Source organism: Lucilia sericata, unplaced genomic scaffold (assembly GCF_015586225.1).
Source record: "Lucilia sericata isolate MDLA Ls3-8-SP2 unplaced genomic scaffold, ASM1558622v1 Contig002220F_arrow, whole genome shotgun sequence".
NCBI classification, from domain to species: Eukaryota; Metazoa; Arthropoda; class Insecta; order Diptera; family Calliphoridae; genus Lucilia; species Lucilia sericata.
The window spans coordinates 1-22,500 of NW_023996051.1; the positions used below are offsets into that span (position 1 = coordinate 1).

A 22,500-nucleotide genomic window follows, 5' to 3' on the forward strand; every position below is an offset into this window, starting at 1 on the left:
TAGATAGATAGATCGATAGATCGATAGCTAGCTAGATAGATATATAGATAATAGATAGCTAGCTCGATCGCTCGCTCGATCGCTAGATCGCTAGCTCGATCGATCGATCGCTCTCTCGCTCGCTCGCTAGCTCGATCGCTCTCTCGCTCGCTCGCTCGCTCGCTCGCTCGCTCGCTCGCTCGATCGCTCGCTCCTCGCTCGCTCGCTCGCTCGCTCGCTCGCTAGCTCGCTCGCTCGCTCGCTCGCTCGCTCGCTCGCTCGCTCGTCCGCTCGCTCGCTCGCTCGCTCGCTCGCTCGCTCGCTGCTCGCTCGCTCGCTCGCTCGCTCGCTCGCTCGCCGCTCGCTCGCTCGCTCGCTCGCTCGCTCGCTCGATGAGATAGCCCCCTTGACCCCTACAATTGAGGTAACTGTTACTATTTGAAGAACTCGATTGTGTATTATTTGAGACCTATCATTTGGGCTAAAAGTGAAGCTATTTCATAAGACCTACCTACTATTTACTATCATCCACGATAAAATAGGACAATATTACAATCAGTTCCAAATTATTGGTTTATTTTCTCAATAATATTTGAAATATGTCACATTAAATATCACTTAATTAATTAGGAATAAATTAATTCAAAACATTTAATCCGAATAAAAATCAGATACTGCTAATACTTTCAATATACCACTAATAATATTTGTAACAACTTCTTCAACTGCTTTAGTCGTATTCTTTTTCATTCCTTCCACAAATCGAACCAATTATCATTGATCACAGCATTAATACTTTCCGATAATACAGCATTATTATTAACAATATTTTGTAAGCTAAAAAACAATTCTAAAAAAAGAAACATTTTAAAATAAAAGTTATATAATTCAAACCTTAAAAAATACGCACTTCTTGGGCTCTATGGACCAGCATTTAGCTTTTTTATTCTACCAAAATTCTTATTATTGCGCTGTTCCAGTTCTATTTTACCTTGAACTTGAAAATAATATCTTAAAATCCACTTTACCTCTACCCTTGCCATTTAGGGGCAACAGCAAAAGTTTGCCATTCATTTTATAATCACCATCTATGGTGACTTGTGGTACCAAGATATCAAATTCTAAAGGTTTTGTTAAATTCTTATCGAATCCATGAATACGCAAAACATTTAGTTTCTCCAGACCCACTTACGACCAAGGTATTGAATTTGAAATTTAATTGTACCGGTGCATCGGCCACACTTTCCGCAAAAACAAGTTCTTTGAGCGCAATAGCCGAAATATTTGGTAATCCAAAATCAGCATTACCATGAGGATATAGTTCCAATACTTTCATAAAACTTTTGGTTATACAATCTTCATTATTACTAGATTTGCATTTTTGTATTTCAGGGGCTGAAACGTTAATACAAATAAATAATATTCTTGTTTAAAATTATATATTCTTAAACTTACGTAAATCTGCTAATGTATCCCTTAAAAATAGGACTAATATAAGAAACACCGTTGGGATTTTTGTTTCCATTTTGAATTCTATTTAATAAAACTTTTAATTTAAATTAAAACTTACGCATAAACAAATATATTTCAACTGTAAATCTCAATCATGTTTGTTACGTTTTATATATGCCGAACTTCAAGAACGCATCAATATTTAATTGATATTTTATTTTATATATAAGGTGTTGAGTCACACAGCAATTGAAAATCTTTTAACATTAAATATTTTATACGGATATTATTAAACATTTGGCCTAAGCCGAATTGCCTTTTGGACCGGTCCTTTCGAAATTATTACTAAAATTTACCCAGTTATTGGGTTTTGGTAAATTATATAATCATAGATAGGGTGTCTTTTAAGAGAACTTAAGTCAATTATGGCCACTTGTTTGGGGGCATAGTGAAATCGTTTAGTGATATTGCCCATTTTCCATAACAAACAAAACTAATAAATAGTGGAAATTTTCAGTTTTCTTGATCCCCAATGCATACTATAGTGATTTTAACAAACAGAAGGAAGGGTCTAGATCTTTAAAGAATCTAATAAGGATCCCAAATATATTGTGAGTTTTGAGACCATTATATCTATGTGTTACAAACTTAATTACAAAATCAAAATTATAGAAAACAGGTGACCCAACTCCCTTTAATGAAATTTAACAGATTTTCTAAAAATAACTGAGACAATTTTGTTCTCAGACAATGCTTTTTATAATTGTTTTACAATTAAGTTTTTCTAACTAGAAATTTACTTAATAAATGCAGTTTTTCAAAGTTAAACGAAATTAATAGCAAGTACTTACTTCGTTTTAACGGAAGTGTAAATTTTATCAATTAAGCGAAATAGATACATTTAATTATATTATTCACTATGTGACATGACCTAGTAATGTTGATCAGGGTTCCCAACATAATTTGCCATCACAGCCCATTGAACTAACTAACTAACTAACTAACTAACTACTAACTAACTAACTAACTAACTACTAACTAACTAACTAACTAACTAACTAACTCACTAACTAACTAACTAACTAACTAACTAACTAACTACTAACTAACTAACTAACTAACAACTAACTAACTAACTAACTAACTACTACTACTAACTAACTAACTAACTAACTAACTAACTAACTAACTAACTAACTAACTAACCTAACTAACTAACTAACTAACTACTAACTACTAACTACTAACTAACTAACTAAACTAACTAACTAACTAACTAACTAACTAAACTAACAAACAAACTAAACAACTAACTAACTAACTAACTAACTAACTACTACTAACTAACTACTAACTAACTAACTAACTAACTAACTAACTAACTAACTAACTAACTAACTACTAACTAACTAACTAACTAACTAATACTAACTACTAACTAACTACTACTAACTAACTAACTAACTAACTAACTAACTAAAACTAACTAACTAACTAACTACTAACTAACTAACTAACTAACTAACTACGAAATAACTAAACTAACTAACTAAACTAACTAACTACTAACTAACTACTACTAACTAACTACTAACTAACCTAATAACTAACTAACTAACTAACTAACTAACTAACTAACTAACTACTAACTAACTAACTAACTAACTAAACTAACTACTAACAACTAACTAACTAACTAACTACTAACTAACTACTAACTAACTACTAACTAACTACTAACTACTAACTAACGAACTAACTAACTAACTAAACTAACTAACTAACTAACTAACTAACAACTAACTAACTAACTAACTAACTAACTAACTAACTAACTAACTAACTAACTAACTAACTAACTAACTAACTAACTAACTAACTACAACTAACTAACTAACTAAGCGAACTAACTAACTACTAACTAACTAACTAACTAACTAACTAACTACTAACTAACTAACTAACTAACTAAACTAACTAACTAACTAACTAACTACTAACTAACTTAACTAAACTAAGCTGAACTACTAACTAACTAAACTAACTACCAACTAACTAACTAACTAACTAACTAACTAACTAAACTAACTAACTAACTACTAACTAACTAACGAACTAACTAACTAACATAACTAACCGTAACTAACTAACTAACTAATACTAACTTACTAAACTAACTAACTTAACTAATAGTTTTGATGATCTTATCGCGGGACAATTGTCTGATCAAACATGTCACACTGTACTTTCCGATTTGATAAATACATACACATTTATTGCCTTAAAATTTTTTATTGATATAATATATCCAGTCGTAAATAAATTCTACATAAAAATTTTAATGATTTTTTTTTATATATCATTTATTATACACATTTCATTAATATTACATTATTTATAGATTAATTGAATTTCCAATTATAAAACTTTTTACTATTTAAATGTGATGTTTTTTTTTTAATTGGAAAATAATAATATTTTTTTACTAAATATAAATCATTGCACCTACAGTGTTGTGATTTTGAACCAATTTAAAAAAATAAAATACTTAATTGCAATTATAACTTAAAATTTTAAAAAAATATATGTATATGTATCTAAAACAAATTTAAGTAAATTTTCTTTTTAACTAATTCACTGTTTTAAGTAAAACAACTGTTAAGATAATAGAAAAAATATTTCATTAGAGAGAAATTAATTCCTTTCAAGTACTTGATTTAGTTACAGTGTTTAGGATATTTTTGAAAAAAATAATTTCACAGCCTTTTTGCTACAAGTAGTTTAAGAAATTTTTTTGGAAAAAAAGTAGATAATTAACAAAAATTTAAAAAAATGGAAAAAAATAAAAATTTCGAGAAATTTTGTAAATTAAAAAAGTTTTTTTTGAGAAATTTCGAGAAAGTTTTTTTATATTTATAAAAAAATTATAGAGGAGGGAAACAAATATGTAAAATACTTCGTGATATTTAATAATAAAATATTTATAATGGGCACAGTGGGGATGATTAGGAAAAAGGAAAATAAATCTGTAATTTCTACACAGATAGCTGGATTCGTAATCCATTTTATACGACACAACTAAACTCAATATTCTTTCCATTGATATATAATATATCTAACATGTCTTATAGTTGAAGTTAATTAGGTCTAAATTATAGGTTTACTTTCCTTGTTTTACTCAACCACTGTGTAAGAGTTTTCGGTTAAATTTGTTTTAATACAATTTGAAAAAATAAAATTATAATAAATTTCAATTTAATATTTTTTGTAAAGAAAATATATAAAACAATAAAAAATAATAAAATATATAATAAAAAAATTTCAACAAAAAAAGAATTAAGTAAAATTTTTAATAATAATTTAGTTAATAACTTTTGGGAACACAAAATTGATTAGTGGAAAACAAAATAACAATGTAGCGATTATTATCGACACAAAAAGTAACCCAAAGAATAATTATTTATAGATTTCAAAAGATCTTAAAGTTTTTAAATTATAATGAAGCATTATATTCATAACTCTCTATTTTAGATTTGCTCGGATATAAGTTAATTTTGTCACTTTTATAAGCAAAACTCTCTTTTCAAATTATATGTATAACAGAGAGCGATCTGTATAGATCGAAACAAATTGTAGTCGCTTGACATGCTCGTTTTTAAAACGAATCAGTTACATTCGATTCAGGTTCCCTGTAAGACTATTCAGATTTTCTATCTAAATACACTTTTCGTATACCCTGTTCTAAAGTGAAGCGTATACCAGAGATAACGTTCTGCATTGATCAAGTTCCCTGTAAAGGACTGTTCAGATTTTCTATCTAAATAGACTTTACGTAAACCCTATTCTAAAGTGAAGCGCATCCCAGAGAGAGCGTTCTGCATCGATCAGATTTCTGTAATGCACTGGTCAGATTTGCTATCTAAATAGACTTTTCGTATACCCTTTTCTGATGTAAAGGACTGTTCAGATTTTCTATCTAAATAGACTTTTCCAATATCCTCTTCTAAAGTGAAGCGTATTCCAGAGAGAGCAACGGAGCAAGGTCTAGACTATAAGACGGACGAGACCAAACTTTCCCAGCACTTCTTTCTTAATAGTTTTTAACAGTTTGTTGAGCTTTATCATGATTGAATTTTACTATTTCATGTCCGTCCGCATATTCTGAGCAAATCCTCACTTCAGATGAATCAAGTGCATTCGCTACAGGTTCCCTATGATGATCTGGTCAGATTTTAGCTGCTGATAATTGATAGAATCCTTTTGATCTCACTAAATACAGATTATTACCAAGTGCTATAGCTATTTGCCTCTGTTATCAATTCGGCTGGTTGGAGGAGCTTCACATTCGATCTCTTAGGCATCGGGTTATAGTAAAGGATCCATTTTTTATCGTAAGTAATGATTCATTTATCTTTATAGACAGCGAAGTCGATTAAGACATGTCCGTCTACCTGTTTGTCCATCTGTATGTTTATTGAAATCAATTTTCTGAAACCCTATATATCTTCGGGATCCAAATCTTCAATAATTTTGACAGACATGCTTTCGAGGGGATTCCTATTGAAGTAGATTCACTTATTCACTTGTAGATAGCGAAGTTGATTAAGCTATGTCCGTCTGTATGTTTGTTGAAATCAATTTCCAGAAGACCTCAGATCTCGCTTTAGACTAATCAAGTGCAGTCGCTACAGCTCCCCTTTGATGATCTGGTCAGATTTCAGCTGCAGATAATTGATAGAATCCTCTTGACCTCACTAAATATAGATTATTACCTAAGTGCCTTTGGTATCAATTCGGCTGTTTAGATGGGCTTCACATACGATCTCTTAGTTTTCGGATTATCGTAATGGATCTAATATCTTTATAGACAGCGAAGTCCATTAAGCCATGTCCGTCTGCCTGTCTGTCCATCTGTATGTTTGTTGAAATCAGTTTTCTGAAGACCCCAGATATCTTCGGGATCCAAATCTTCAATAATTTTGACAGATAAGCTTTCCAGAAGTTTCCTATTAAAAATCAGCGAAATCACATACGATCTCTTAGGCATAGGGCATATCGTAATAGATCTATTCGCAAGTAGATTCACTTATCCTTGTAGATAGCAACGTTGATGAAGCTATATCTGTCTGTATGTTTTTTTTGTTTCTGAAGACCCCAGATATCTGCGGGATCCAAATCTTTAATAATCCCTCGATTTTTTAGGTCATTTTTTTAAAATTTTAAAAGTTTTAAATTTCAAATTATAATTTAAATTCCTTTTGATTGTTTCGATGTTCCCTTTTAAAATCTTTTCCAAAAATATTGTAATAGAGAGCTTTTAGAAAAATTCAGTATATAAATTTAAAAAAATATAAATTAAAATAACACAATTTTATCTTACTTATAACATTTTTTTAAAAACCTAATTATAATTATTGTTTTACTTTTGTTTTTTAATTTACTTTTCATAAAATTAAGTATTTTTTTTTATACTTTCAACTAATTATCATTAGCCTGCCAATTGTTGTTTTGTTTTAAATACATTATTATCATTTATACCTTTGGTGTTGTTGTTATTAGTTTTATATAGAAATTATCTAGATTTCTTATGAATTTTGTTTCAAATGTGTTTTGTCTTAATTGTTTTATAATAATATTTGAAATTTGAAATATCAATGAATGCTAGCTAATGATATTTGGCGAACCATTGGCAAGTATTTGTATACTGCTGTTGTTATTATGAAGAAAACTTAAATTTGCCTGGTCACCTTCATCACCATCATCATCATCACTATCATCTGTTTCTACATTACCCAGTAATGGCTACGCATCTTCATCATTATTGATATCATTTTCAACATCTGGATTTGTGGAAATTCTGTAAAGAAAACAAAAAGTTTTAAATTTAAATAAATATTTCATAATAATTTTTTTCAGTGTATAAAGTTTTCTTTTCAAATTTGTATGTGTGTGCTTGTGTTTGAATAATTGTGTTTTGTTTTATCTTTAAGCTTTTGTTATGAAAAGTTTAAGCTTATATAATTGTTAAGCTTTAATGAGAACTTTATACAATTACATTGTTGTATTACGTCTGTAAAAGCACCTGTAATGTATAGGGGCGTGTAATGAAATGGGGGTAATCTTGTTTAATACACAAAAAATTATTTCCCTACTTTTAACAAAGAGAATTTCTTTAATGCAATCTTTAATATTCCTAGATAGTGGAAATTTTCTAATTATATTAGATGATCATAATTGATATTCATTCCAACTATGTCTCTTTGACTCTACTTGACAGTTCGCGTGCAGTGAACTAAATCGACTCAACGACACCAATCGACTCAATATCACTTTCCTTGTATTTTGTAAACCACTTTTTTGAAGATCTTTCAACGTCATCTTTCTACGCTCATCATAATCCTAGTAATCATACATACATTTTTAAAGATCAGTCAATGTCAATATAAACCTTGTATTCAAAATACAGATCACATTTTGAAAGAAATAAATATCTGATCCGAATAGGTCCTGAACTCATAATTATAGTAAATATACCAGAAAAATCTACGTACAGGCGATTTTCGCAATGACCGAGGCTAAGTTTACCCTAACCCCCATAGAAGGCCTCTTTCAGAACATTAAGAGAACTACATATAAACTCAATACATATAATGCTTTATTATAGGGTGTCACATAATCGAGCATAACCGACCTTTCCTATAATTAGTAAGTAAGTTAGTTAGTTCGTTCGTTAGTTAGTTAGTTAGTTAGTTAGTTAGTTAGTTAGTTAGTTAGTTAGTTAGTTTAGTTAGTTAGTTAGTTAGTTTAGTTAGTTAGTTAGTTTAGTTAGTTTAGTTAGTTAGTTAGTTAGTTAGTTAGTTAGTTAGTTAGTTAGTTAGTTTGTTCGTTCGTTTTTTGTTCGTTTTAGTTCGTTATTCGTTCGTTGTTCTTAGTTGTTATTTAGTTAGTTTTCGTTCGTTCGTATTAGTTAGTTCTTGTTAGTTGTTTTCGTTTTCGTTCGTTAGTTCGTTCGTTCGTTGTTAGTTCGTTCGTTAGTTCTTATTCGTTTCGTGTTCGGTCGTTGTTGTTAGTTTAGTTCGTCTTAGCTTAGTTCGTTGTTAGTTCGTTCGTTCGTTCGTTCGTTAGTGTTCTTCGTTCGTTGTTTTTCGTTCGTTGTTAGTTAGTTTCGTTCGTTAGTTGTTTTAGTTAGTTAGTTAGTTTGAGTTAGTTAGTTAGTTAGACAGAAGACAGAAAGAAGAAGGAGGTATACACATCAAATCCGAAGAATACACCTAGGCCCCTATCGAGCCTGTTGTGCGCTCCTCAGGCGGGAATCGAACCCACCATCCCCGGTCTGGAACACTAACAACTAACCTACCACTTAAAAATAAGTAAAAACATAACAGAAATCAAACAAATTAGTGTCCATCAATCCGTTGTCGTTATAGGTTCTTAAAAAAAATTAATGATCCAGTAAAAAGTTTTGAATCAACAAAACCCCCCGATCTAATGCTTTATCACATAGTCGGGCACAAGCGAACTTTCTTACTTGAAAATTATCAAAACCAGTTTAAAAAAATCAAGCAAATTAGTGTTCATCGGTCAGTTGTCGTGTTATAGGTACCTAAAAGCATAATATGTGGAACCAGTAAAATGTTGTAAAAAATATATTTTTATTTTTAAAACATGAAATTGTTTCATTTTTTTTTTATTAGTAAAGCTTTATTAGTAAAAACCAGATATCAAGATTATTTATATAGCACGATATTATTCATGTGGTCGCCCCGGCTGACTTCTGTCGGTTCAATTTGCCGAAAACTTGTTTGTCTTTACTCTGTGGATCGTTTCTATATGATTCATATAACATCAATCTCTAATGACGTCCCACAAGAAAGAATTCAGACGGATGAAATCACCGTTCCGATGCGGCCAATTGGCATTACCAAGATATTTAACATGGTTATGTAGTGGTAACCATCTGCCACTGTGGGTTTTATTGCAGTTGCATACTTAACAGCCACATTATCTTCACATTTCCACTAACCTATGTACAGGACTCGCTAAAAGTCGAGAAGTGAATCTTTTCAATAAATGCACAATTCTGACAAATAAGTTTATTTTAAAAACAACTACTTGTATGACCAAAGAGTATATTTAAATCTTTATTCCGATTCCGATAAATCACTTAAAAGTCACAAGATCGGACTTTTATGGGCGGAGGAAGTGTAATACTAAAATGTCGCATATTAAGTTTATTACCACTGCCATGATATATTGAATAAATACATTGAAATATGATTTTTTTATAGAAACTGGACAATACTATATCACAACTTGAAACACCCTGTTCAAAACATTGCCCAAAAGTAGTTATCGATAACTTAAGGTGTAAAATAACAGGGTGTTTTGAAAATAAAACTATTAAATATAATTTTTTATAACTTATTTATAACTATCCCGCTCTATAAAGAAATATATTGTGGTACATTGCTCATGATCTCGACTATTTCCAGGAAGTATCACTAACGAATCTAATCGCAAACGATTCCAATTGGAGAGGAATAATTTTAACCACCATATGTTCTCCAAATTTGATCGTTAAATTATGATCTTTCCTTCGAATCTATATAATAACATCAACTAAGTTTCATACACAACATTTTGAAAAATTCTTCTGTGAAAGATTTAGGATCTAATATAAACGAACATGTTTTTGAATAATAGTTTAAATTTTCTTCACCTAATTACAAAGTTGAAGATACTCTAGAAAATTGCCACTTTTAGTCATATTATCTCAAATTCCGGTTCTGCTTCACCAAGAAGATATTCATTTATTAATCTTACAGAAGTAATTACTATCTAATAGATCATTTCAGTAGAGTCATTGTAATTTTGATTTCTTATATCTGTTTGTTTGTGGCGACAATAGCAATAACTTTTAGAAATTATGTACTAATCAGAGTTCAAAGGTCAAGTTTTTAAAAGTGATTTGTAGGTTTTTACCCTTCTTTATAAAAAAAAATCATATGTTCTAATCAATATCAATGAATTATTATGCGCTGATCAGAATTTGTAAAGAGGGCTGAGCTGCATAGAATCTGAACTTCAAAAAATCAAAACCTAGGAACTAAAGTATACATTTCCAAAGGATTGAACTTGCGTCGAATCCGAATTTGCCTATCATATCTTGTTATCTTGGGTCGGTCCTATTAATTTTAAATCTGGCCAGACTTGTACGAAATGCAACTTATTCGTTTGAAGCGAGCATGGGCCGTAAAACGTGCATAATATGCGGCCAGACATGAAATATTACAACATCGCAACAATCGTTTACATGTTCCAAAAACTATTTACAAAGATGTAGTTGTAAAATTTAGTCTCATCCGCCTTATAATCCAGACTACGAGCCGTCCGACTACTTTTTATTTCGATCAATGTAGAACGCTTTCTCTGGAATACGCTTCAATTTAGAACAGAGTATCTGAACTTGATTCATGTTTAACTTAAGAAGAGCTTTTGGCGCATTGTTTCTAATTCAGAACGATCTGATTTCCAATCAAAGGAAAGTTTTTTTTCCCAAACTTGTTGGAAAGTTTTGTCCGCCTTATAGACCGGATCATGCCCCCTCTGATTACTATTTGTTTCAATTGATGCAATTGACGCTCTCTCTCTGGGATACGTTCCACTTTAGAACAAGGTATTCGAAATTAACTGGATTCATTCTTGCCCTCAATAGAATAAAGTTCTAGAAATAATCGTTTCAACGACAAATGTATACCCGATCTCCAGAATGATCCGTTTCCCAATTGAATCTAAAATTGTGACCTCAGCAATAGTTGTATTAAACGAAAGCTTTTACCCATGAACGAACTTCTAACAACAACATAATCTATACAAGACGCCATTTTAGTAATGGGGTCAAAGGTCAAATTTATAATTATAGAGTTTTTTTATAAAAATTTATTATTATTGCCAACAGCTTGATTCATTTTTGCCCTCAATAGACTAAAATTCTAGAAAAAAACATTAGATCGTTCTATCGACAAATGTATCTCCGATCTCCAGACTGATCCTTTTCCCAATTGAATCAAAGATTGTGACCTCAGCAATAGCTGTATTAAACGAAAGCTTTTACCCATTAAAGAACTTCTAACAACAACATAACCTATATAAAACGCCCTTTTTTGCAATAGGGTCAAAGGTCAAACTTATAATTATAGAGTTTTTCTGTAAACATTTATTATTATTGCCAACAGCTTGATTCATTCTTGCCCTCAATAGACTAAAGTTCTAGAAAAAAACATTAGATCCGAAACGGATCTCTCTCGGATACGTTTCACTTTGGAACAAGGTATTCGAAATTAATTGGATTTCTTCTTGCCATCAATAGAATAAAGTTCTAGAAAAAATCTATTAGATCGTTCCAACGACAAATGTATCTCCGATCTCCAGAATGATCCGAAACAGATCTCTCTCGGATACGTTTCACTTTAGAACAAGGTATTCGAAATTAACTGGATTCATTCTTACCCTCAATAGAATAAATTTGCAGAAAAAAACCATTTGATCGTTCCAACGACAAATGTATCTCCGATCTCCAGAATGATCCGTTTCCCAATTGAATCAAAGATTGTGACCTCAGCAATAGCTGTATTAAACGAAAGCTTTTACCCATTAAAGAACTTCTAACAACAACATAACCTATACAAGACGCCATTTTAGCAATGGGGTCAAAGGTCAAATTTATAATTATAGTGTTTTTTTGTAAAAATTTATTATTATTGCCAACAGCTTGATTCATTCTTGCCCTCAAAAGAATAAAATTCTAGAAAAAAAACATTAGATCGTTCTAACGACAAAAGTATCACCGATCTGTGGAACGATCCGCTTTCCAATTGACGCCATTTTAGCATTGGGATCAAAGGTCAAATTTATAATTACAGAGTTTTTTATAAAAATCTCTTAAAAAATATATGTATATTCGGTTTATTTGCAATCATATTGCTTTAAAAAATCTGCTTAATTTGCTCTTGAAGGCATGAGCTAACTATCGATTTACTTGAAGTCCTAGATATTTATGGCGCAAATCAGTTTTTGATATATAAATTGTCAAAATAAGCAGCAATAATTAGATTTTTTGTACAAATTTATCAGATGGGGAGTTCAAGATATCTTTTGGCAAATACTACAGTGAATTATATACAATACTTACTAGACAAAATTTTAGTAAAAACTAACTATAACTATACAAGATCAGTTTGCAAAAATATATATATATAAAATACAAGTGTAAAATTTAAATAAAACACAGACACTACAACAAAATGACTAAATTCATATTTTATTTTGTAATTTACAAAATTTAATTAAATAAATTGCTAAAAGAAAGAAAAACAAATAAAATAGAATAAAAAATATTTATATAAAATAAAAACTACAATAATTTGTACATAAATAAAAACAAATACAGCAGGCAAATTATATAAAATTAAAGTTATTTTTTTAATAATATATAAAAAAATTAATTTAATTTTGAAAAGTGAGCAAAAAATTAATGCGAGTTTTACAAGTGTTTTTTTTTTATACAAAAACAATGATTATTTAAACTAAAAGAAAACGATATATAAAGTATAATTTTAAAGATGAAATAAATAATTAATAATTACGATAGGAAACAGAAAATATGGGGCTACCGGTATCGTATAATGTCAGCTCACTGCAGGCCGTAAAAAAACAAACACACACACCCGCACACACACACACACCATAGGAAAATTTTAATTTCATCAGCAGTTATATAAAGGCAGGTGGGCGTTCATAGTATTAAGGCAGAAGGGGCGTGGCAAACAGATGGCAAGCAATCAAGCATTGGTGTGTATTAAATGGATGTTCGATCGATCGATGTTGGTGGTTTTAGTGATGATGTTGTAGCGTTTTTTTTTTTTTGGTGATTTCATTTTATTAATTTATTGGCAAGCCCCACCAGAGTCAGTCATTATGATTGATGATAAATTTTAATAATTTGTTTCATTTTGAAAACCACATGGCCCCCAACACATTTCAAATTCGATAATAAATCAATAAGCGTGGCGAAAATTCATAGAATTTTCAATTATATGCAAATAATTTTTTATATGAAATTATTATTATTGTGTGTGTGTTTTTCATGATGATTTTTCCATTAAAAATATAATTATTTTTATATATTTTTTTGTTTTTTTACAAAAAAAAAATTATGGATTTTTTTTTCATTTGATGATGATTTCATTTTAATATCGTTGAGTTTTCATAGATTTTGTGAGTTTATTTAAGAGCACATTGTGTTTAAATGGAAAAGAAATTTATATAAAATGAATCAATTTAAATTTTTTTAAAAAAATGTACAAATTTCCACAAAAAAGAAATTAATAAAACATATAAGAAACATATAAGTAGATAGAACAGTATGAACACATGTGTAAGACGAGTATTAGTGTTTATTTTGGTTTTTTGACGTTTTATCCTTGACAATTAATTGTAGTTTTGCAAATTGTAGGAAAAACTTTTTTTTTTAATTTTTAAAAAATTTTTGTTTAAATTCACCAAAAGTGAAATTTTAATTTAGTATCAAACATTAAAATTTCAAAATTTATATACCAGATTTTTGAAAATTAGCATCACCACAATTATTTTGTATGTTTTATTTAATAATTTATATTTGTTGTATAGTTGTATGTAGTATAAGTTGTATGTTGTATAAGTTTAACGTTTTTATGTAATTTTAACAAAAAACACATTAAAAAAAAAAACAACATCAAACATAAAGACATGTGGGGGGGGTACAGAGTTGTATTTAGATTGAAAAAACAGAAAAAATTTTATTATTTAATAATTATATATGATTTTAAACAAGAAAAAAATAACAATAAATTTAATGAATTTTAATGAAAAACACACACCAAATGCCAATGAATAATAAATGAAACACCATTTTTATGAAAAACCTTTCACCGATCGATCTTATAACTTATATGAAAGTGTATTTACACTTAATATGTATAGTATTAGATCCAGTCTATAGCCTTGAGATGTCATTAAGTTTAGACCCAAATATTTAACTAAAGTTGGATATAAAGTAACTGTCAGGGGAAACTGTTTCTCTTAGCTGCTAGAGCAGTATATTTACAGAGTAGTGGAAAGACCGCCTCTTCCTTTTCCCTGTCAGTAATCATTGTAGGAGAACCCCGATCAACTTGCATGTTAGCCTAGCACCCAGTGTCCAGTTAGTGCAGCTATCAACCTCGATATATATATCTCGCCTATTATGGTTTATAAGGTGTTCTGGGAGTTTCTCATTGAAAGGGACACATACGATGGTTTTATATAAAGCAAACATACACCTATTAATACCCAAAGGTTTTTTTTAATTCTTCTTAGTTCACACATCTAACTCCTAAGTCCATCAAAAAAATATGGACGATATTATCCACATTTAATTTCAAAAGTATATATTTATGGATCCCTATTAGATTCTAAGACAATCTAGTCATGTCCATCCTTCTTTTAAAATTACGAACGTTTTCGAAAGATTGGAACTGAGTGCTTAAAGTTCTCCAGACCCAGTTATTTTATCTAAAATTGGATATAAAATAACTGCTAGGGGAAACAGTTTCTCTTAACGGCTAGATAAGGATATTCACAGAGGGCAACCCCGGTCAACATGCAAGTCTGCCTAGCATCCAGTGTCCAGTTATTGCAGTTATCAACCTAGATATATGTATCTCGCCTATTATGGGTTATAAGGTGTTTTTGGAGTTTCACATATTTTAATGTGAAGCAACATGCCCCTATTAACGCCCAAAGGGTTTTTTAAATTCTCCTTAGTTCATACATGTTACTTTAACCCATACACTCCTAAATCCACCAAAAAAAGATGGAAGGTATTATCCACATTTTATTTCAAAAGTATATATTTATGGGTCCCTATTAGATTCTAAGGCAATCTAGTCATGTCCAGTTCCACAAATATTCTCTATTTATAAGGTTTATTTGGTATTGAAAATAGACATTTCAGATCCACGAATTCCATAGCCACCGGAATACAGCCGGGAATATAGTTTAAACAACAGGCCCTGTGGAAACCTACGCTGGACTCCTTACCAATGCCTAAGGTGGGAATTGAACCTATAACCTCTGGATTAATAAACTAGAACGCTGATAAAGAGATACTACCGTCAGTTTTCACACTAAACCACATTTGTACCTATATAAGGTCCAGAAATCACTTTAAAGTTTATAACTAGTACTAATATTTAACTTAATCAAGTAAGAAAGTATAGTCGGGCGTGGCCGACCATATAAATTATAAATATTAAATGTGATTTATTTTTCATAATAAAGCATTTATCTTCAATATTCCCTTGTTCCGATACATTTAAGCAATTTATGGATGAAAAACTAATTTTCTGAAAGAGGCTTTATATGGGGGCTAGGGGCAAATATGGACCAAGCCCGATAACATTTTGTGAATATATTTATATGTATTTACATAATATTTTATTGTGCTGAATTTCATCGCGATATTTGTGTTTATAAGTTAATTTGGGACATTCAAGTAATTTTCTGAAGGGGACTTTGTATGGGACCTAGGGTCAAATGGGGCCCGATCTTTATGAAATTTGGCAGGGTCATCAAGACTACTATAAAACTTAGTTGTGCCGTATTTTATCGATATATCTTTATATTTAACATAATTATGAGCTCAGAAGCCCTTTTCGGGGGGTTCTGTTCTATGGGGTCTAGGTGAAATAATGGACCGATTTTAACCATTTTCAATAGGCTTCGTCCTTGGGTCAAATAAAACGTGCGTTCCAAATTTCATCCAATTATCTTGAAAATTGCGACCTGTACCTTGCGCACAAGGTTTACATGGACAGCCAGCCAGACGGACGGACGGACATAGCTTAATCGACTCAGAATTTCTAAGCCGATTCTAAGCCGATTGGTATACTTTAAGGTGGGTCTAGGACGAATATTTTTGTATATTACAAACATCAGCACAAATCCAATATACCCTCCCAACTAAAGTGGTGTAGGGTATAAAAAGCCTAATGGGATTATTAATACTGGAACTAAGATAAGCTTTATACTTATAGCTGCATATAAGAGATTATGCCTAGCTTTGTATTTCACTCCATCCGGTAAAAGTCCTTAAGCTCAATGAAACAGAACATTGATTTAGATTAACTAGATTAAGAATGAAGGTAAACGGAACGATTTCAGTTTCTGAAAATTTAAAAAAATCAAGTTCCGTAAGTTACTAATTCGAAATAAAATCATTCATTAAAGAACAAGTTCTATGAAACACTTGCACATAACCAGTTCCGAAAGTAACAATTTCGAGAAGAAACAAATCATTGGTCTCAATATCAATAGAACTGTCATACTGTACTCATTTCTAGACATTTAATATCAGAATACTCTGATATAATATGGCTTAAAACCTATGAAAGTCATTAATTTTTCGATGATAACAAACTTTGTTTTAAGAACGTTATTCCTTAGAATTTTCCGATTAAATAGTGTTCTAAGGGATGTAATATCTTCCAAGATTTTTGGATATAATTTTGGAGGAAATCTGTCAGTGATATAGGAAGAGTTCCATTGTTCTAATGTTCTCTCCGTATGCTTTACATTCTGAATCTGCTCGTACTATACAACATTGCAAATATTACTGAATTACTTGATCCGTTTGGTTGCCCATAGCTTGTATTACACAGGATCATGTTGTGGATCATGTACTCCCATAATTTTAGCAAGCTATCCTCTCCTAGGACATTGCGATGTTAACGATCAATAAGCACAATGATCTGTTAAGTGTATAGGAGGAAATCATAAGTCACTATGTGGATGTTTTCTCAATCTGTCCGTTCGGAGTTCGTTGATTTGATTATCACCAGAAACTTTTTAAAGAAGCGCACAATAGGCCCGATAGATGAAACTTACTAACGAACTTTCCGTAAGATCGATCATGGTATACGACAGTTTTAAATAACATTCAATAGCTGATGAATTTCGTACCTATAGTAAACGCTGGAGAAAACCTGCCGCGGAAAAGTAGTTCCCATACAAATAAGAGCGGGTTGGAGTATCATTCTTAATACCTATATAGAAAGTCCTCATATCCTCAGTTTGTAACGTCAGTCATATAGACACCATCAATACCGCATGAATGTCGTACCATCTATAGCAGACTTTAAAGAAAACCTACCACGGAAATCTAGAGTAACTGTGGAATAATTAAGAACGGGATTGAGCATCAGGCTTAAATATCTCCTGCGGTCCCACATAGACCGTACCATCTCTTACAAATATCAAAAAAAAAAATCTTATGGTCAAAGTCATCATGATTCGCTCCACATGTGCAATTACTCAACTAGCCCAATTCAACTTTATCCAATGGACTTTTGGAGGCATCCCTCTGATTCTGGTGTAACCAAGATCGGGATAGAGCAAACGTCATAATGCCTAATCTTTCCGCTTAGACCTTTCCATCCCTAATGAATATGCAGCCTCTAGTTTGTTTTTCCTATATGTTGAATTGATCTATTAAACTGCAGATTGATACGACTTCAATAGAGACGCCATCAATACCGCATAAATTTCGTACATTCAATAGCATACTCTGAAGAAAGTCGCGGAAAACTAGATAAATTCTGTTACAACTAAGATCGGGATGGAGCAATAGGCTACATGCCTACTGGTCCCGTCAATAACGAATACCCAATTTGTGGTTTTACCTACCACTTATACTATTGCTCAGCCAGCCACACCCTACTTGGTCCAATGCCTTTATGGATGCATGATGTTGAATTAGCACAATTTTTAGACCTAGGGTCATAATTATTTATCAAAAAGTTAATAGAATTATTAGGAATAAGGCCCCTAGACCTCGATGTAGAATCCTCGGATTTGATTATTGTATAGTTATAGCTATTACAACAACAACAAACATCTGATATTGATAGTCTACAGGTTTTTTTAAGCAGACAAAAGCAGTTCTATTAATAGTTTTAAGATCACCTGTGTTTCTATGTTAGTTTGTGAAGAAGATCAGATCATGGGTATTCACTTTGTTTTAAATACATATAAAACCAATATCGAAGATCATTAATAATTATGTATACATGATTTACACCAGTTATAAATACAAATTTAAAATCCGTTAAGAATATTCAAATAATAATTTTATACTTTTTTATTTTTGGATGAACCTGCTTTCTCATAATGATCATTTATAAATCGTATATATATATATGAAACAAATGAACAAACAGAAAACTTATGAAATATAATACTAAATAAATGCCAAGTTAATTACAATTTAAACTTATAATTATGTTTATATATTTTAAAATGTTAGTAATTAATATATTTACAAATATCACACATATTAAATGCATAAAATGTTATTAATAATATTAACAATAATACGAGTTATTAAAGGATAATTAGTAAATAAAATAATAAATTATTCGCTGTTAATTATAATTTATTTTATTAAATAATATTATTGTATGTTTATAAACAATGAAACCTAATGAGTATTAATCATTTAATTAATTAGTAGTATTAGGAACTTTTTCCGAAATTGTGTTAATAGGTGGACAAATAGCATTATTTGTTATATCTATGGAAACACCACTGTTAAAAAAGTAAAAATTCGAAAAAGTTGAAAAAAAAAATTAGTTAAAATATGAAAAATTTTGAATAAGTGAAAAAAAAAAGAAAAACAATAACATACCAAGGCGAATAGTAGTAGAAGAGATAGAAGAGATGAAGAAATAATAAGTAAATAGCGTAGAAGGTTTAAGTTTAAATTATAAATTAAAGACCGTAATAAATACAACCCAATTAGGGTTTTAAGAATAACATATCCATTTGAAAGTCGAGACTATAGGTAAATATGTTAAGAGTAAAGGTAGTTAAAAAAAGGTTTACGAAAAGAACGCGTTAGTTTAAGAGATTCTTTAACTATTTCTGGGTGCTTCTTCTAAACTAAAATATTAAATTAAAAGCAGTTAATTGTAAATGTGTGTGTTATGTGCAAGTGTGCGTGTAAGTGTTTTTGTAAAGAAATTGTGTGTGGTGAAAAATAATAGGTGTGTTTTTAATTTAAGGTGCATAACGTGTGTAGTTTTGTATATACATTTTTTTACCAAAATCTTTTGACAATAAATTAATTAGTCTAAACTTACCTTGCATAGGCGGAATTGGCATTCTTAATCGAAAAACTATTTTGGCTGGGAAGTACATATTTTTGGACCCACTGTAAACGATAGAAAGGAATTGTTAAATTAACAGTTTTATTATTTGTTTAAAAATTTTAATGAAAACTAAAAGGAAAATTAGTAAAAGCTTCAGCTGAGGTCTTACAACCGTAGTTCCTGTATATAACAAGCATATAAATGTTCCAAAGACAAGTTTTGGACTTATCAATAAACTAGCAAACAGAACATTCCATAATCTAATTTACTATCTCATAGACTAGTTTGTAAACTAGTAAATAGACAAGTCCATAGACTAGTCAATATACCAGCCAGTCAATACTACTAGTCAATGGGCTATATTAGAGACTAGTGCATCGACTAGTCAATAAACTACTCCATAGCCTAGTCAATAGAACCGTTTTTAGGCTAGTCCACAGACTAGTCTACATACAAGGGATATACTAGTCAATAGACCATATACTATTGACTAGTTAATAAACTAGTACATCTCTTAGTCAATAGACTAGTCTCTAGTCTATTCAATAGACTAGTGAATAGACTAGTCAATAGACCAGTGAACAGACTAGTCAATAGACTATCGACAAGTTAATTGGCTAGTGCATCAGTAGACTAGTTAAATTCAATAGACCAGTGAATAGAAATATACTATCGACTGGTTTATAGACTAGTGCATCTATTAGTTAATAGAGTAGTCTCTAGTCTATTCAATAAACTAGTGAATAGACTAGTTCATATACTAGTCAATAGGCCAGTTAATAGACTAGTCCATAGACTAGCCAATAGACCAGTGAACAGACTAGTGCATAGACTATCGACAAGTTAATTGATTAATGCATCGATTAATCAGTAGACTAGTTAAAGTGAAAGATCCTCCTACTTTAAATAGACCAGTCAGTAAACTAGTCAATACACTATCGACCATTTAATATAATAATGCATTTATTAGTCAATAGACTAGTCCTTAGTCTAATCAATAGACTAGTGAATAGACTAGTCAATAGGACAGTGAATATACTAGTCAATAGACTTGTCCATAGACTAGTAAATACAAAACTGAATAGACTAATCTATAGACTAGTCAATAGACTATCGACAAGTTAATTGACTTGTGCATCAGTAGACTAGTTAAAGTTAATAGACCACTGAGTAGACTAGTCAATATACTTTCGACTAGTTTATAGACTTGTGCATCTATTAGTCAATAGACTAGTCCCTAGTCAATAGACTAGTCAATAGGCCAGTGAACATACTAGTCAATAGACTATCGACAAGTTAATTGACTAGTGCATCAGTAGACTACTTAAAGTCAATTGACCAGTGAGTAGACTAATCCATATACTATCTACTAGTTTATAGACTAGTCTATTAGTCAATAGACTAATCCTTAGTCTATTCAATAGACTAGTGAATAGAATAGTCAACAGACTAGTTCATATGCTAATCAATAGGCCAGTTAATAGTTAATAGACTAGTCCATAAACTAGCCAATAGACCAGTGAACAGACTAGTGTATAGACTATCGACAAGTTAATTGATTAGTGCATCGATTAATCAGTAGACTAGTTAAAGTGAAAGATCTTCCTACTTTGAATAGACCAGTCAGTAGACTAGTCAATACACTATTGACCAGTTAATAGAATAATGCATTTATTAGTCAATAGAATAGTCCTTAGTATAATCAATTAACTAGTGAGTAGGACAGTGAATATACTAGTCAATAGACTTGTCCATAGACTAGTCAATACGAAACTGAATAGACTAATCTATAGACTAGTCAACAGACTATCGACAAGTTAATTGACTAGTGCATCAGTAGACTAGTTAAAGTTAATAGACCAGTAAGTAGACTAGTCCATATACTTTCGACTAGTTTATAGACTTGTGCATCTATTAGTCAATAGACTAGTCCCTAGTCAATAGACTAGTCAATAGGCCAGTGAACATACTAGTCAATAGACTATCGACAAGTTAATTGACTAGTGCATCAGTAGATTACTTAAAGTCAATTCACCAGTGAGTAGACTAATCCATATACTATCGACTAGTTTATAGACTAGTGCATCTATTAGTCAATAGACTAGTTCCTAGTCTATTCAATACACTAGTGAATAGAATAGTCAATAGACTAGTTCATATATTAATCAATAGGCCAGTTAATAGTTAATAGACTAGTCCATAAACTAGCCAATAGACCAGTGAACAGATTAGTGCATAGACTATCGAGAAGTTAATTGACTAGTGCATCGATTAATCAGTAGACTAGTTAAAGTGAAAGATCCTCCCAGTTTAAATAGAGCAGTCAGTAGACTAGTCCTTACACTATCGACCAGTTAATAGACTAGTGCATCTATTAGTCAATAGACTAGTCCCTAGTCTATTCAATAGACTAGTGAATAGACTAGTCAATAGGCCAGTGAATATACTAGTCAATAGACTATTCCATAGACTAGTCAATACGCCATTGAATAGACTAGTCAACAGCCTATCGACAAGTTAATAGACTAGTGCATCGATTAGTCAGTAGACTAGTGCATCGTCTAGTCAAAGTGAAAGATCCCCCCATTTTCCCGTATAAAAAAATATGTTTTTTACAAAAAATAAACTTTTTACAAAAATAACTTTTTAAAATCTTTTTTTAAATTTAACATTAACAACATTTTATCAACAATTTATATCATATCATAGTTCTACACTACACATAACTTTCGTTTAATTAAACAATAATCACTAAGAGCTATTTTATATCAAATTTAGCACGTGTAATTTATTATTTATTTTCCTTATCTTGTGTAATATACATTTTATTACAAACTTTAACTAA

General features: G+C 30.8%; 1 protein-coding gene and 1 pseudogene across 3 annotated transcripts in view; both read right to left on the minus strand.

Annotated features, from left to right (window-relative positions):
• Positions 1-970: 970 nt before the first annotated feature.
• Positions 971-1,504, minus strand: LOC119613629 (annotated as a pseudogene).
• Positions 1,505-6,836: 5,332 nt separating this feature from the next.
• The window catches only part of LOC119613636 (protein Malvolio), a 45,093-nt gene continuing 29,429 nt past the window's right edge, over positions 6,837-22,500 (minus strand). Inside the window, exons 11-12 of one of the 3 annotated variants that reach the window (XM_037969662.1) lie at positions 19,647-19,717; positions 6,837-7,288 (exon numbers count right to left, since the gene is read on the minus strand). In XM_037969662.1, the coding sequence (XP_037825590.1) occupies positions 7,234-7,288; positions 19,647-19,717 (126 nt within the window). In that variant the 3' untranslated portion in view covers positions 6,837-7,233. Of the gene's footprint in view, positions 7,289-12,870; positions 13,127-18,622; positions 19,093-19,646; positions 19,718-22,500 lie in introns of those variants that run through there. The other 2 variants (XM_037969661.1, XM_037969660.1) reach the window with 2 other exon arrangements.